The sequence below is a fragment of the Meles meles genome, chromosome 11 (assembly GCF_922984935.1).
Source record: "Meles meles chromosome 11, mMelMel3.1 paternal haplotype, whole genome shotgun sequence".
NCBI classification, from domain to species: Eukaryota; Metazoa; Chordata; class Mammalia; order Carnivora; family Mustelidae; genus Meles; species Meles meles.
The window spans coordinates 6,046,147-6,063,494 of NC_060076.1; the positions used below are offsets into that span (position 1 = coordinate 6,046,147).

Genomic DNA, 17,348 nt, shown 5'->3' on the forward strand with positions numbered 1-17,348 from the left:
TTTGCACCTTCAGGCTTGTGAGGGTGCTTTGCCCCAGTGGGGAAGGGGGGGGTGTCTTGTCAAGAATGGCAGAGGGGCTCAAATTTCACCCTGCTTGCAAATTCACACGCTGGCTTTCCAGGTTCATAGAGGCTGTCAAGGACATGAGCTTCCCAGATCAAAGATCGGGACTTTGTTACTCCTGGCACAGATGTCAATAAGTTTTTGTGAAACGAATGGATGTTTGGATGGTCTGCGGTCCTAAGCTACATGCCCAGGAAACGGCAGTCACCTAGATCTTTTGGGGGAGCAAAAGCCCCCCAAAGTCAGTTCAAGAGATAAGGTCGAAAACCAGACCAATTTGGCAGTAGCTGGCGAAGTTGAAGACGCGTGTGCCCTATGACCCCAAAATTCTACTCTTCAAACCTTTCTCACATTAGGGAACGTGAAGAAAATGAACATATGAGTCCGTCCCACTGGGGTCAGTGGACGGGCTGCTGGGTGAGGTGACTGCGTTCGGGGCTCTGGCTTCCCTGGGCTCTTCCCCACTGCTCACCTGCAGCCCATTCATAGCATACATGGTACAAAGCCCAGCCCTAGAAGGACTCACACATGTGCACAGGAGACACATTTGAGGGTGTTTGTTGAGGCTCTGTTTGTAATATTAAACGTTGGAGTCAAGCCTAATTTCCCACCACTAGAGGAATGGGTAAGCAAACCACCGTAGAGTCCTACAGTGGAATATTATGTGGCAGGTAAAAACGGATGAACTGAAACCATGTGTATGAATGTCTACAGGTTTCGGCAACCACAGTTGAGTGGAAAGTGGCAAAAGGATACGGCACAGAACATCATTTATTTATCTATTAAAACGTACATGTGCTCCAAATTCAAGTTCAGTACAAAGCTGTAATCAAGACACTGGTACTGGCACAAAAATAGACACATAGATCAATAAAGCCGAGTAGAAAACCACAATTGTACGGTCGGTTAATCTTCAACAAAGGAGGAAAGAAGATGCAACGGGGAAAAGTCTGTTCAACAGATGGTGTTGGGGAAACTCGGCAGCTACATGCAAAAGAATGAGACTGGCCCAGTTTCTTACACCGTACACAAAAATAAATCCAAAATGGGTCGTGCACCTACCTGTGAGCCCTGAACCATAAATCTTAGAAGAGAGCACAGCAACAATTTCTCTGACATCGGCTATAGCAACATTTTTCTAGACATGTCTCCTGAGGAAGGGAAATAAGAACAAAAATAAACTTCTGGGACTGCATCAAAATAAAAAGCGTCTGCACAGCGAAGGAAACAATACAACTAAAAGGCAGCCTACAGAATGGTAGAAGATATTTGCAAATGACATATCTGATAAAGGTCAGTGTCCAAAATATATAAAGAACTGATACAACTCCGCACCCAAACCCCAAATTATCCAATTTAGAAATGGGCGGAAGACACGAACAGACATTTCTCCAAAGAAGACATCCAGGTGGCCAACAGACACATGAAAAGATGCTCAACATCACCCATCACTGGGGAAATACAAATCAAGAAAACAGTGAGCGATGACCTCACACCTGTCACAATGGCTAAAATCAACAACACAAGAAATGACAAGTGTTGGCAAAGATGTGGAGAAAAAGGAAACCTCATGCAGTGCTGCTGGGAACGTAAACCAGGGCAGCTGCTGCAGAAGGGTCTCAAAGACCCTTGAAGGGTCCTCAAAGGGTTAAAAATAGAACTATCCCTACAATCTTGTAATCACACTACTGGGTGTTTACCCCAGAAATATAAAAACACTAATTCAAAGGGATACAGGCACCCCTAGGGTTGTTGCAGCATTATTTAAAATAGTGAAATTATGGAAGCAGCCCAGTAGATGAACAGATAAGGAAGATGTCACACACACACACACACACACACACACACACACACACACACACATGGTGGAGCGTTATGCAGCCATAAAAAAGAATGAAATCTTGCCATTTGCAACAACGTGGATGGACCTAGACAGTATTATGTTAAGCGAAATAAGTCAGAGAAAGACCAATACCATATGATTTCACTCATATGTGGGATTTAAGAAACAAAACAAAAATGGAACAAGCAAAGGAAAAAAAGAGAGAGAGGGGCAAACCGAAAAAGAGACTCTTAACTATAGAGAAAACTGCTGGTCACCAGAGGAGAGGTGGGTGGGGGTGGGTGAAAGAGTTGGTGGGGATCAAAGAGGGTATTTATCATGATGAGCACAGAGTAACGTGCAGAATTGTTGAGTCGCTGTGTTAGACACCTGAAACTAACATAATGCTGTGTGTTAACTCGCTGAAATTAAAATAAAAATTGTAATAAAAAATACGTATGTGCTACACGTTGTTTATGGATACATACATACACATTTAAAGTTAAAAACAAAACATGGCAAGGCATTGATGCATTCCAGTTTCAGCATGGAGATGACTTTTGGGGCAGAAGGCCAAAGGGATGGGGCTTGGAGCTTTCGTTTTATTAAAGATACAGAGAGCTAAAGGGACTAGCATAGCAAAATGTTATTTCCTTCGATGAAATAGTTTACAATTAAATATGAGAGTTAGAGTGGCCTCCAGGAGGTAGCTTGAACACATCTGGAGAATCTGGTAGCCTGAAGAATGTCGTATTTTTGTCCACGAAGGAGGGGCTGGAAGGCATTGGTTTCCCCAAACCTTGCCTCACCTGGAGGCTCTTCAGAAGGAGGCTGATGTAGTTCCCACGTTTAACCACTAGATGGCGCCAGTAACTTGACCCAAGGGAGAAGCATGTTTTTTGTTTGTTTTTGCATGTCAGAGGCAGAGACGGAGAATGTCACTGAGAGCCAGAGAGGGGGGTAGAGGTAGAAAGCAACGCCCGGGAAGCAAAAGGACCCCTCGCTGACGCAGCAATCCCATTCACTGGTGTTGATGAAGCATCTATTTCTTAATCCTCGAAATTATCTAAGACCCATTTCTTGGGCATTAACAGGGGTCCAGGTCCTACCCCGACGTCTGACCACGTCAGGTGGTCCTGTCCACTGAATGACTCAGAGGTGTAGTACCCTCTGGAAGGTGGAATGACCTGTTTTTTGTCTCAAGCCTCTGGACTTCGGCATAAAGACCCTGCTTCTGACCAGCTGTGTGATCTCGGGGGATTATCTCAACCTCTCTGGGCCTCAGTTTTCTGATCTGCCAACTGGGATAGTAATGGTACCTACTCTGGACTGTTACAAGGGTTAAATGAGATTACACACATGGGCCCCTGGCACGCAGGTCTTTGCCAAATGGAAGAAACATTAGGTGCTAAAACCCAAACCACCCTAAAGTGAGTAATTCCAGGGGCGCCTGGGTGGCTCAGTGGGTTGAGCCGCTGCCTTCAGCTCGGGTCGTGATCTCAGGGTCCTGTGATCGCATCCCACAATGGGCTCCCTGCTCAGCAGGAAGCCTGTTTCCCCCTCTCTCTCTGCCTGCCTCTCTGCCTACTTGTGATCTCTCTCTCTGTCAAATAAATAAATAAAATCTTTAAAAATAATAATAAAGTGAGTAATTCCAGGGAGGGAAGATGAGAAGTCAAGCCAGCAACACAGAGAACAAAGTTTAATGCTCTCCCAAGGGAGGAAGATAGTCCCAAGCTCCCAGCCATGGGGAAGGAGAGTCGTTGGATTTGTGATGAATGTGTAAAAGGAACAGCTGGAAACCCCAAGGTGGGGGGGGGGGGGACACAATGATTTGCTTCTTTCACTCCTTAGACAAGTGTTAAGAGGCCAGCTTCCTGTGTAGGCCCCGGGACACAGTGGTGAGTAAGACAGACACCCCCACAGGGATGTTCTGCCCCCACAGGGATGCACAGCCCAGTTGGGGCAGAACAAATATTTGAGGGTTTGGGGACAAAGGGTATGAGGTCAGGGATAAGATCATGAGTCCGAATCAGGAGGCCCCATGAGTCCACCAGAGGTGGGCAGGCCTGTCCAAAACAAGTCTCTGAAACAAAACAGAACACTATTAGTCAATCTGTTTTGGCCCAGGGACGTTTTCAAATAACATTATCAACCATATTCGCAAACCATGTAGCTCCCTCTTTTCAGATATGCAACTCAGTGATTTTTTTGATATGTGTACCAAGTTATGCAACCGTCACCACTCATCAGGTTTAAACCAACTCGTCCTCTCCGTATGCTCCCTCCCGCGTATTTACCATTATTTCCTGTCCCCACCCCAGGCAACCACAAATATACTTTCTGTCTCTGCAGCTTCGCCTTTTCTGGGTATTTCGCGTAAATAGGTCAGTAACATATGGTCTCTTGCGTCCGGCTTCTTTTCCTGAGCACCGTATTTTCACAGTCCTGACTACTCCCCTTTATTGCTGACTCGTATTCCGTTATAAGAAGATTTAGTTTGTGTCCCATTTCTGTCTTGCCCATCGCATTTTAACCTAGGGCTGGGGAGTAGACTTCACACGTCCTGTCAGCGTCTTGACATGACGTGCACAATGAGTGTGTGTGGTTTTTATGGGAGAAGCTCTGTCATTTTCACGGACTCTCCAAGGGTACTGTGACCATCCTTTCGTGTATGGACACATGACTCGGGACTAACTGAGGTTGGTTCAGTGAGATCCATCTAAATTACGTGGAGTTATTTATCATTCCGGTCAAAGAATGTGGGCCTTTGCATGGGAACATCGCTCAGAATGTCTCCTGGTAAAGGCTGCAGGGCAGTGGCCAGCAAGGACCAAACAGACGTGATCTTGAACCAACGTCCAGGCTGCCCTGGCTCAGCAAGGTCGGTGGGGTTAGGTGGTTCTAGAAGGGTGGCCGTTCTCCCTGGAGATAGCATTAAGAAGAAAGGCAAGGTTCCCAGGCCGGTCCTCCGCATGTGTTAACACCCAACCGTGTGGCCCAGGTCGGGGGCGATATAGGGGAAAGAGAGGGAAGGGGGAGAACAGTTCCCAGCCCTGTCCCTAATGCAACGAGAAAACACGAGCCTCCTGCTTAGAACATTGGTAGCATTTTATTTGGGGGGAAAAAAATCTGAACCGGACGCCTGGTGGCTCAGTTGATTAAGCATCTGCCTTTGCGCTCAGGTCATGATCCCAGGGTCCCAGGATGGAGTCCCACATAGGGCTCCCTGCTCAGCAGGGCGTCTGGTTGTCCCTCTGACCTTCTCCCCTTTCATGCGCATTCTCTCTCTCTCTCCCCTTCTCTCTCTTTCTCTAAAAACAAACAAACAAACAAAACGGAACCTACAGAAAAATGGAAAGACTACTATGACAAACACTTACATGTCTCTCCCACAGATCCACGGAACGTGAGTGCGCTCTCATTGGGCCACCTCTCTTCCCCTTCTGCTGATCCATTTGAAAGCCCTTTGCAGACATCAGCAAACTTGAACCCTAAACCCTTCACAGCGTTATTTCCTACCGGTAAGGACAACGCCTGTAAACCACAAACCGCTACCCTACACAATTTAATTTCAATATAACAATATTATCAATTACACAGCCCACATTCAAATTCCCCCAATTAGGGGCGCCTGGGTGGCTCAGTGGGTTAAAGCCTCTGTCTCCGGCTCAGGTCATGATTCCGGGGTCCTGGGATCGAGCCCCGCATTGGGCTCTCTGCTTGGCAGGGAGCCTGCCTCCCTTCCTCTCTCTCTGCCTGCCTCTCTGCCTACTTGTGCTCTCTCTCTCTGTCAAATAAATAAATAAAATCTTTTTAAAAAAAAAAATTCCCCCAATTACCCCAATACTGTCCTTGAGAGAGGTTTTTGTTTGTTTGTTTTAAATCCAAGATCTAATGAAGGACTAAGCCTTGCATTTGGTTGTCGTGGCAGGCCAGATTTGGAATTCAACCAAAATTAATGATAATTGCTAGCCTGTGGGAGAACCTGAGGTGGTCGGGTGCCTGAGGGAAGGACGGGGCACAGGGCTTCTAGGGGAACCCTCAGAACAGCCTGGTGGGGGCTGCCGCCCACATGGACAGAGGAGAGGTGGGAGGTAATGTCCTTATCGGAAGGCTGAACTGCCATTCCCTCCGTGTAGTGGATGAAAAAAAGGCCGCAAAGCCTTGCACCAAGTCCTCCTGCTTGAGAGTGGGGGAGCCGGGATTCGAACCCGTTCTCGTTGGCTCTGACCAAACCAAGTGCACAGTCCCGTGGCACGGCTGGGGCGAAGCCAAGACGCAGAGCCCCAGGGCGCACAGTTCCGGGGTGTGCGATTCCAGGGCGCAGGGCTTGGGCCCCCGCCTCCCCGCGCGGTTTCCTGGGGGCTGGGGAGGGCATCTCTCCTCCACCCGAGACGGCACATAGGTGTTTTGAAAGACAACGAACAAGGGAGAGAAGGGTCTACCCGCGGAGGCGAGGAACCTTAGGCTGCCACTCCTCGCTTCCTTTGACTTGAGAGCTTTAAAACACAAAATCCAAAGCACATAATGTATGCGTATACTTTAAAATATGTGTTTTAAGTCACAGAAACAGGACACGTGCGTGACGAAAGTGAGAAAACACGAACAAGCAAAAACCCACAAGAGTGTCACGCGCCCTCCACCCAGACATCAGAGCTGCTCAAATCCCGGCCTTCCAGATCTTTCACCAGGCGGGGGCTTACCCAGGGCTTTGTTTTCCCCGACGGAGACCCCACGCGGCAGGATCACCGGATGAGAACGTGCTGTGGCTTTTCTAGGAGAATGTCCGTTGTGTCCGGAGGGGCCGATTTAACGATCTTGGTGCAATTTCATTTGGGGGACGAAACCAAACGGACTGTTTGAAGACCTGCTTTAATCTGCCAGTGACTTCCAGGTTTCCATTTCAGACAATTCTCATCTTACCCAAAGCAAGATTTTATTTAAGATTTCCCAGTTCAGCCCACCCTGTTTTCCATGGCTGCTTTGTTCAAGTCCTCTGATTGTATGTCTTCAGGGTTCTAAGCTAGTATACCTTTTGCGACAGTGACCTGTTGGAGAGCTGGGGCCGGGTGCTCCAGGGAAAGACCCACCCCCTAGGTGGGTCTCTCGGTGTGATGGGACGCATTCCTCCATCCCCCTATTTCCTCTAAACTGGAAGTGAAGGCAAGGTTGAATGGCGTGGAACATGAGCCTGTGATTAAAATCTCCTGTGTCGGGGGCTCTGGGCTCAGTTGGTTGAGCTGGTTTCTGCTTGGGTTTTAATCTCCAGGCCCTGGTATCGAGCCCCAGGTCAGGCTCTGTGCTCAGCGAGGAGTCTGCTGGAGACTCCCTCTCCTTCGGACCCCCCCACCATGCTCACAAGCTCTCGCTCTCTCTTTCTCTCTCAAATAGATAAATAAATCTTTTTTTTTTAAAAGATTTATTTATTTGACAGACAGAGACCACAAGTAGGCAGAGAGAGAGAGAGAGAGGAGGAAGCAGGCTCCCCACTAAGCAGAGAGTCAGATGCGGGGCTCGATCCCAGGACCCCGGGATCATGACCTGAGCTGAAGGCAGAGGCTTTAATCCGCTGAGCCACCCAGGCGCCCCGATAAATAAATCTTTAAAAACTGTAAACATAAATAAAATCTCCCACAATACAGAAGTGTGTAACTAAGGAGAGATGGTCAGTCCCCTGCCTTCTGGTCCTTCTCTCCAGAGTTCCCCAGTGCCTGGCTGGCTGTTTCTACTTCTAGAACTTTTTCTCTACTTCTACAAATGGATGGCTGTTTCTTTTTTTTTTTTTTTTTTAATTTTATTTATTTATTTGACAGACAGAGATCGCAAGTAGGCCGAGAGGCAGGCAGAGAGAGAGAGGGAAGCAGGCTCTCTGCCAAGGAGAGAGCCTGATGCGGGGCCGGATCCCAGAACCCTGGGATCAAGACCTGAGCCGAAGGCAGAGGCCCTAACCCACTGAGCCACCCGGGCGCCCCTGGATGGCTGTTTCTATATGTGGATATTTGCTATTGTTTGTACAAAAAAATGGTGGATTGATACTATAGCTATTGTTCTAGAACTTTTTAAAAAATGTGACCATTTCTCCCTGTTTTGGCCATATCTCTGTGTCTTTTTTTTTTTTTTAAGATTTTATTTATTTATTTGATAGAGATCACAAGTAGGCAGAGAGGGAGGCAGAGAGAGAGGAGGAAGCAGGCTCCCTGCTGAGCAGAGAGCCCGATGTGGGGCTCGATCCCAGGACCCTGGGATCATGACCTGAGCCAAAGGCAGAGGCTTTAACCCACTGAGCCACCCAGGCGCCCCTGTTCTAGAACTTTTTAAAAAATGTGACCATTTCTCTCTGTTTTGGCCATATCTCTGTGTCTTTTTTTTTTTTTTTAAGATTTTATTTATTCATTTGACAGAGATCACAAGTAGGCAGAGAGGGAGGCAGAGAGAGAGGAGGAAGCAGGCTCCCTGCTGAGCAGAGAGCCCCATGCAGGGCTCAATCCCAGGACTCTGAGATCATGACCTGAGCCAAAGGCAGAGGCTTTAACCCACTGAGCCACCCAGGTGCCCCCATATCTCTATATCTTGAAAGTGAACCTCTGTCAGTATAACCTAGGATCACATTACTTTTGCTAACTAAAAGCCATGTGTCTTTTGTGCATGACCTGCCATTCGTTAGTGGCAAGTGTGGGGGACCTAAATGCAGATTCTGTGGACCAGATAGCAACCAACTTATTCAACAGACTTTCAACTCCTCCCCACCCCCATCCCTTCCAGCCCTCCCTCTAATGCAATCAGATGATCTTTTATAAAAATCCAAGTCCCTTGGCTGCTGATAATCCCTTCCTGGTTCCCATTGCTCTGGGCATACAGCACAATGTCTTGCCTGGCCCTGTTTCCCTGCCCCCATACCCCTTCAGTGCAGGACCTTTGCACATTCTGTGCTCTTTCCTTCAGTGCATCCTTCCCCCGCCAACCTGCTCTGCCCAGCTCCTCCGGCCCTCTAATATATCTTTTTCCAGCTACAGAAGAAAAACCACTATAAACAGCTGGTCACTGGTTTCAGGCCAAGGTCGTGGGCAAGCATTTTCAGTGTGTGAACCCCTTCAAGGTTGAATGGATCCCCATCCCACACAGGCCTTCCAGGGAGGGGGTGGTGGCAATCTCCCTGTTTCCTTTGCCACCGTGTCTCCAGGACCCGGGACAGGGCCTGGCACAGGGTTAGCACTCACAGAAGGAACGGAGGAATCCGTGAATGAACACTGGTAGGAATGCCAATGGAGACAATCTTGCTGGCAATGGGAAGTCAAAGTCTTCGGGACACACCCCAATCCAGAAAAACGACTTGTCGGAATTCATCTGAATGCACACAGATGCTCGTCTTGGCATTGTGTATCTTGGGTAATGCACTGGGAACAATTTAGATGTCCAGGCATTGGTTAAACACAGAACAGAATGCTTGATCTTTTCTTCCAAGTCAGCATTTCTTCCAGGCTTCCCACCGCAGTAAACAGAGTCCCAACCTACTCAGTTACTTGAGGCAGATCTAGGCCATTGGGGTTGCCTGCCTGCCTGCCTGCCTGCCTTCCTTCCTTCCTTCCCTCCTTCTTTCTCTTTTTAACGAAATCTACCCAGGTGGAGACAGAAATTTCTCAGCATCCAAGAAGTTCCCTCGTGTTCGTCCCAGTCAGTACCACTACCACCCTCTGCCCAGAGGAAACCACTAGTCCGACTGCCCCTGGCATTCTTGTTTTCACACTTCCTCCATCTCCAAACTGACAGCCAGGCTGCCCCCGAGGCCTGCCAGTTCTGTTCCAATTCTTGGACCCCATCCCCTCTCCTCTGGACGATGGCACCGGCTTCCTCACTGATCCCCTCCCCTTGAGCAGCCGCAGCCAGGACAGAAGACTGGCCTTGACCTCAGCAGAGGTGAGGATCTCTGTCTGCCCGGCATCTGGGCAGACAGACGTCAGAGGGCTGAGAGGGAGGCGAGGGGGCCGCCCGGGGTGGGGGACTGTGGTCTGAGTGAAGAAAGCAGTTGCATCAAAAAAGAAAGTCTGACCACAGCCTGGGCCCTGTCCCTGCCTGAGTCATGCTTGAGAGAGAGGGAGGGGAAGGCAAGAGCCTGAAGTTCCTCGGATCTCAAGCTGGCCAAGGCCTTGGGTGTGATGTCTCTTAAGTCATCACGGATGAGCTCAGGCGGCAGTACCCGGGAACAGGGTGAGAGGCAGGAGGGAGGAGGGCTGAGGCTGGCCCAGCAGAAACCCAGGCCTGGGTTGGAGAGAGGTCATGGGGTGGAGACGGGGTTGGAGAGTGGTCACCGGGAAGACAGCTCCAGACCACTGCCAAGGTCAGGGTGCCTCCGACCTGAATCTCGTGTCCCCGGCACCCAGCCCTGGGCCTGGCACACGAGCTTGCTCGGGGTTCAGGGGTTGAAGGGATGAAGGAGCCAGAAAAGCACCTCTACTGGGCACTCCAGTCTCCCGCTTTCATTCTAGAACCTTCAGAAATGGCCGTGCTGGGACCTCACAACGTCCCTCGTTCCCATGAGGACTCACCTTGGCCATTGTGGTCTCAAGCCTGCCCTTTTCACGGGCTCGGGCGTGTGGTCCAGTCCATGCAGAGCTGGGGACTGACTGAAAGCTAGGTGCAAATTTGGCGTCCAGCCAGGAGGAAGAAGCATTTTTTTTTGGTCCCCTCCAGGATAATGTTGTGCAATTGCAACTCGGTCACCCGGGTTCCCAGCTGCAGCTTGTGCTAGGGGCGGTGGGGACAGCAAGGGACCTATTGGGTCCTTTCCAGGCTCCAATTTCAGGACAATTCAGAGGCACCACCCCCCGCCCCTCCAGCCCAGGGCTCTGAGTGGAGCCCTCAATTATAGGGCTCAAGATGGACAGTCCAGACCGAAACCGGGTGGCCCTGGGGGAGGTCAGAGCATCCAGCCTGGCCCAGGGGAGACCAGCCCAAGGGCTCCCCACGCCTGCTCCGGGCAGCAGCCCCCTCCCAGTCACGTCCTCCTCCTCTGGGCTCCCTGAAGGGTCTTCTTCACCCGCACCCACCATGTATGTGTCTCTGGCTCTACGGTTGAACACAGAAGTGGATTCACCCCTCTGAACCTCAGTGTCCTCATCTCGAAGATGGGGATAATAGACCCATGCCCCAAGGTGGGCTACAAGACGCTGAGCTAACACGAATAAAGCACGAGGCGCAGGGTCTGGCAGGGATCGATTCCCGTAGTATCGTTAATTTGGTTACATGATAATTGTTATTTTATCACTGCCCAGTCGAAGCTCTATCTTGCAGCTGTCCAGTCCAGGAGGGAAACACCTGTTCTCTTTCTCCAGGTCCTATGTTGGTCTTAGACAAGTTTGTGTCTGCTCAACCCTGGCCGTCGGGCCCCCTCCCGGCTTCCCTGAGCTCCTGCCTCTGACATACTCTGGAGGGACAACCCCCACCCGACCCCCACCCCAGAGGCCTCGATGGGTCCTTGTAGCGGAGTTGTGCCCACAGAAGAGTCTGGCAGGAAACGCGCCGTGCAGAGGGGGTTGCTGGCGGCAAGGGGGCTCATCTGGGTCAATATCGTGTTCCTCCGTGCCAGGGAGGGCCTCGCTCTTAGGACAAGGCAGGGAGGCCTTCGTGGGGATGGAGTTGGGGCCAGAGGCACTGGACCGGGAAGCAGAGGCCTGCACAGAAAATGTCTTCTTACCCTCCTGTACCCCAAAAACAAGCGGGATCCCAAACGGCTTTCGGCAGGGCCTTGGCTTTGGGCGGACCCCAGCGCCCAAAGAGCAGGAGATGGCCCTGCGCCAACTAGCTCCGGCTAAGGGTAGCTGTGGCTCCTTTCGCGGTCAGCAGGGCCGAGCCGCTCTGAGGACTCTGGCGTGGAGGGGCTTACGGAGAGGATGCTCGTGGTACAAGGCGAACCTCTTGAGCGGGCTGCGGGAACACAGCTGAGGACCCCAGCACTGGCCAGGACCGGAAGCGGATTCATGGATGGGTTTATTTGGCAAGGTTCTCTGCACTGCTCCTGCGACTCAAAGCCCCGGCCCCGCTGCACCCCAGCCCCGGGGCGCTGAGCTCAGCCTCGCCCCGCCCACCTTTCCAGCGCCTGCTGGGTATCTTCTGTTCACACCTGGGGAGCACCTGCTCTCGGGCTGTTGCCTTCATTGGCTGCTGCCTCGCCTCCCATTGGCTGCCTGTAGTCTGGTGCTCGCCACGGTCCAATCAGCTGAGCCCGCAGTGGTCAGACCCAGGAATTGCCAGGGGGCCTGCTTCCTTGGCAGAGGTGTGTCTGCTGTGGGGCGGGGTGTTTGGGCGGGGGCACAGGGGCACCCCTTACAGGGGCTCAGGCAGGGATCGCATTCCAGGCCTTGTCCCCTACAACCCGTCTCTGGCTTCCAACCAGCTCATTGGGTTCCCGGGGGAATCCAACAACCCCCCCCCCCCACACACACACCCACAACACCCCACTTTGTCTTCAGTACTTTCTCACCTGATACACCTACATCATTATGATCCTTATCCTGCTGTGGGGTAATTAGTTTTTTTACCTGCCTCCACCCGTCCTGGACTGAGAGTCCGCGGAGCAGGGGTGGGGATGGACCTTCACACATGCATCTCCAGCCCCCGGGCTCAAAACAGGCGCGGCTGACCTCAGTTGTTAAAACAACAGCGGCAGTCATAACTTACACTAAACGCCCAGCACAAATCCACTCGTCACCTGGCTTCTCTCAGGAATCCTCGAAGGAAGGTCATCACGCCCATTTTAGAGATGGAGAAAGCGAGGCTCGGAGAGCCCAAGTGTGGTGCTCAGTGAGGAGGCAGTGGTACCCGACAGTGAGCAGGCACTGGTTTGGGGCTTGTGCCCCTCCCTGCTCCCCAGCTGCCCAACCATGGGGGACAGGTTACTTGGTCTCTCCAGGCCTTGGTTACTGTTCCCCCTTCTGCAAAAGTGGGATAAGGAGATTCATCCTATGAGCTGATCATAGAAAAAAATCAGTGCTTTTCAAACTGTAAAACTCAAGCCCGAGGTCGGCATTACTATCACAGGTGGGAGGAGTTTTCCTGTTCTTCCAGCAATAAATTGGACTTTGCAGACTTGACCTTTAGGTCCAGCTTGCTCGGAATCAGCCCACGATTTGGGCACGTACCTCAAGGACAGCTCCGACGTCTTGATTCGCAGGCCATGCGATCGAACTGAAACGTGTATGCCTTTCATCGGAGCTTCTAATCGCATCTGCGACCTTTGCGTCATGTGTCTTAAAGAGATAAAAAAAAAAAACAACAACAGAAGGTTCTAGAAGACTTTATCGCACAGCAAGAGGTGAATGACGTTAGTCCATCTCTTTATGGGAAGCGGCACAGGCCACGGTGGCAGCCATGGCCAGATGTGGGCCTTGAGCTCCCCCAATGTGCTCAGTCCAAACCGAGAAGCTCCAGGCCTGCAAAACTCACACTGATTGTTAAAGACTTTATATGAGGACCGCCTGGGTGGCTCAGTCTTTGGGGATCTGCCTTTGGCTGAGGTCATGGTCCCAGAGTTCTGGGATGGAGCCCCACATCGGGCTCCCTGCGCGGTGGGAAGCCTGCTTCTGCCTCTCCCACTCCCCCTGCTTGCGTTCCCTCTCTCACTGTGTCTCTCTGTCAAATAAATAAATAAATAAGATCTTAAACAAAAAAAAGAAGACTTAATATGGAAAAAAGTAAAACCTCTTATTCATAATTTTAAAATATTAGCTACATGTTAAAATCATACTTGGGTTAAATAAAACAGATTATTAGGCTAGGCTGAATAATATCCCACAGATACCAACTCCCAATTCCTGGGAGTTCTGAGCGTTAGCTTATAGGGAAAGGGGGCCCTTCTTTGCCATTGTGATGTGGTTGCCGATCCTGAGGTGGGGAGATTATCCGGGATTATCCAGGTAAACCCTAAATTTGATGACATGTATCTTTATAAGTGAGAGGCCGAGGGAGATTTACAGGCACCTGGAGAAGAGGAGGAAGCAGGGACAAGGCAGAGGCGGGAGCCGTGTGGCCACAAGCCAAAGAATGCTGCCTCACCCGGAGCCGAGGGGACGAGGAACAGTCTCTCCCTGGGCGCTGTGACGTGGAACGCCACTCTGCCAGTTCCTTGGTTTGGGACTTGCGACCTCCCGGATTGTGAAAGACTGCATTTCTGTCCTTTTAAGTCACTGAGTTTCTTGTAACTTTAAAAAAAAAAAATTTTATTTTTTTACTTATTTGAGAGAGAGAGAGCATATGTGTGGAGGAGGGTCAGAGGGAGAGAGAGAGAGAGAGAAGCAGATTCCCCGCAGAGCAGGGAGCGCGAGGCGGGGCTCGATTCCAGAAGCCTGAGATCATGACCCCGAGCTGAAGGCAGATGCTTTACCGACTGAGCCACCCAGGTGCCCCCGCAGATTTATTTCCAAATTGGCAGTATCAGCTGAATCAATCTCCAGCGTTTGGCTGAATACTATGAAGATCTGGAAGCCCTCTCTGGAGATCCCACCAGGAGCTACGTGTGTTCTGCGGAGACAGAAATCCGCCTAAAAACACAAGAAGGCACATGTGTGTGTCCTCGGGCTGCTGTCACAAATGACCACAGACTGGATGACTGCGAACAACAAAATTGTGTCCTCTTGCAGTCCGGGAGGCCAGAGATCTGCAAGCAAGCAAAGTGCCGGCTGGGTTGGTTCTTTCTGGAAGCTCCCCAGGGCGTGATCCTCTTGGTGGCCGATGGTCTTCGTGGCTCCCTTCTGGTGGCTGCGGGCGTGTGTCCACATGGCCTTTTCCTCGGTGTGTCTGAGTCTCCCTCCCCTTCCTCTTCTAGAGACAAGGGTCGCTGGATTCAGAGTTCACTTTCAGCGATGGTCTCATCTCGAGGCCCTCAACTTGAGTAGCTCTGCAAAGGTGCTTCATTTCAGGTGTCAGCCTGACAGGCCGCGGGGCGCCTGGATGAAACATTATTTCTGGGTGTGTCCGGGAGGGTGTTTCCAGAAGAGATTAGCATTTGAATCAGCAGACCCAGTTTGAAGGAGACTGCCCTTCCTGGGGTGGTTGGGCATCAGCCCATCAGTCGCCCGGGAGAAAACAGAACCCAGAGCAGCCGGCCTCTCTGTGCTGCTGGGACATCTCTTCCCATTTTCTCCTGCCCTTGGACTGGGGTTCACGCCATCAGCTCCCCCAGGTTTTCGGGACTTGGACTCAGACTGAGTGCCACCCCTGGCTTTCCTGCACCTTCAGTTTGCTGATGGCAGAGCGTGCGGGGGACTTCTCAGCCTCTGTAATCGCACGATTATACGTATTGCTGTGATCTGTGTTTTGTTTTTCTAAAGAACCCTGACTAATATGGGCCCTATTTCCAAGTAAGGCCACATTCACAGATACTGTGGGTGAGGACTTGGCCATATCTCTTTGGGGGGCGCTATCTTGTACACCACAAGCCTGTAACCTGGGTCTTTGGTTGAGACTGGACTGCAGAAGGTCTCTGTCTCATAACCATGTAGTCCTGGGTTCAATCTCCACCCACCCGCCGTGACTTCTTTACTATGGTTGCTTCCTCTCCCACGAAACTCAGTAATCCGCTCTGCAAACCGGAGGTAAGGGACTTAGCCTGCAGTGTTGGCAGGAGACCACTTACGAGCTCTGTGACGGCGTGAGTTACGCAACTCCTCCGTATCTCAGTTTTCTCATCTGGGAGGTGGGAAGAATCATATTACCTTTCTCAACCAGATGTTGAAGATTGTTATCATTTCCCAGGAACTTAGAGAATATTACACAAGTGTTTTCCTTCTTTCTTTCTTTTCTTTAAGTATTTCTCTCTTTTTTAAAGATTTTATTTATTTATTTGAGAGAGAGAGGAAAACACAAGCAGGGGTAGGGGCAGAAGCAAAGGGAGAAGCCCAGGATCCTGGGATCGTGACCTGAGCTGAAAGCAGTTGCTTGGCTGAGTGAGCCACCCAGGAGCCCCTCTTTCTTTTTTAAGTCATCTCTACCCACAGCGTGGGGCTTGAACCCATAACCCTGAGACTGAGAGTCATATGCTCCACCAACGAGCCAGCCAGGCATCCCTGTCCTAGTGTTGCTTTAAAAAAAAAAAAAAAACGAGGGGCGCCCGGGTGGCTCAGTGGGTTAAGCCTCTCTGCCTTCGGCTCTGGTCATGATCTCAGGGTCCTGGGATCGAGCCCCACATCGGGCTCTCTGCTCAGCAGGGAGTCTGCTTCTCCACCCACCCCCCCTCTCTGCCTGCTGCTCTGCCTACTTGTGATCTCTGTCAAATAAACAAATAAAATCTTTAAAAATAAAAAAATAAATTAAAAAAAATAAAACAAATAAACAGGTTGCCTGGGTGGCTCAGTCATTGGGCGTCTGCCTTCGGCTCAGGTCATGATCCCAGGGTCCTGGGATCAAGCCCTGCATCAGGCTCCCTGCTCAGCGGGAAGCCTGCTTCTCCCTTTCCCACTCCCCCACTTGTGTTCACTCTCTCACTCTTTCTGTCAAATAAATGAATGAATCTTAAACAAAACAAACAGTACCGCATGATGCCTGGGTTGGGGGAGCTGCTGTTGTTGTCCCTGTTGTTACAGGAGAAACGCTGTCATCTATTACATTAGATAGAGGTGACGAAAAGTTCTACCGAGCTCTGATGTTATCCTTCCTCTGGCTTTGAATCAGACATGCCTTCCTTACTCAGCTCATGCTGAGCGACCCTGAGCTCAGAATCGGGGCCAGCCCGTGGAGTCACACCGGGTCCTGTGTGCTTCATTTAAGCAGCTTGAAACTCTCAATAACTTTTGAACAAGGGGCTTTGCATTTGCATGTCGCACGGGGCCCCACAAATTATGTAGCCAGACCTGCTTGGTGTCACAGCCCATTCTGTGCTTGTGGCAATGAGGAGTCTCCAGTAAGGAGGGATATCCCCCTCGGATCTGCGCTCGGTCCGTGGCACACATGAGGTCCCTCCTAGAGGGACCTTTACAAATGCAGTCATGAGGGGCTGGGAACACGTGGGATCCGAGAATGAGCTGATTGGGGTTTTGCCTGGAAGAGGAGAATTAGGGTCGGCCTGGGGGTGTCTTCCAATTTCTAAGGGCCGTGGGGGAGGAGAAAGGAGCATGCGTGTCCCCTGTGACCCCAAAGGACAGATCCAGCTCGGCACCAGGAAGGAGTTCCGCACAAGAGTTGTGCAAGAAGGAAACAGCAGGCTTGACTTCAAAACCTGGCTCTGCCTGGGGGGTGAGGAGCCCAGGCTCTGACTGCAGATAGCTTCACTTCTGCCCAGATCTGTGTCCTTGGGTGAAGTCATTCGTAGCCCCGAGCCCATTTCTCCAGGATGCAGGTGAGGATACTAAAGATAAAACAAGGCAGGTTTATACAGAAAGCGCCTAATTGTGTCTACCTCCGCGATAGCTGCCTGCTGTTGTCCTTGTTATTTATTATTATTATTAGTAGTAGTAGTATTGGAAAGTAGTGA

The 17,348-nt window shown here is 50.8% G+C and overlaps 1 protein-coding gene across 1 annotated transcript in view; it reads left to right on the forward strand.

Annotated features, from left to right (window-relative positions):
* The window catches only part of TOR1A (torsin family 1 member A), a 28,974-nt gene extending 23,491 nt beyond the window's left edge, over positions 1-5,483 (forward strand). The window contains exon 5 of the mRNA XM_046022671.1: positions 5,284-5,483. Within this exon, the coding sequence (XP_045878627.1) occupies positions 5,284-5,468 (185 nt within the window). The 3' untranslated portion in view covers positions 5,469-5,483. The remainder of the gene's footprint in view (positions 1-5,283) is intronic.
* The last annotated feature ends 11,865 nt before the right edge of the window (positions 5,484-17,348 follow it).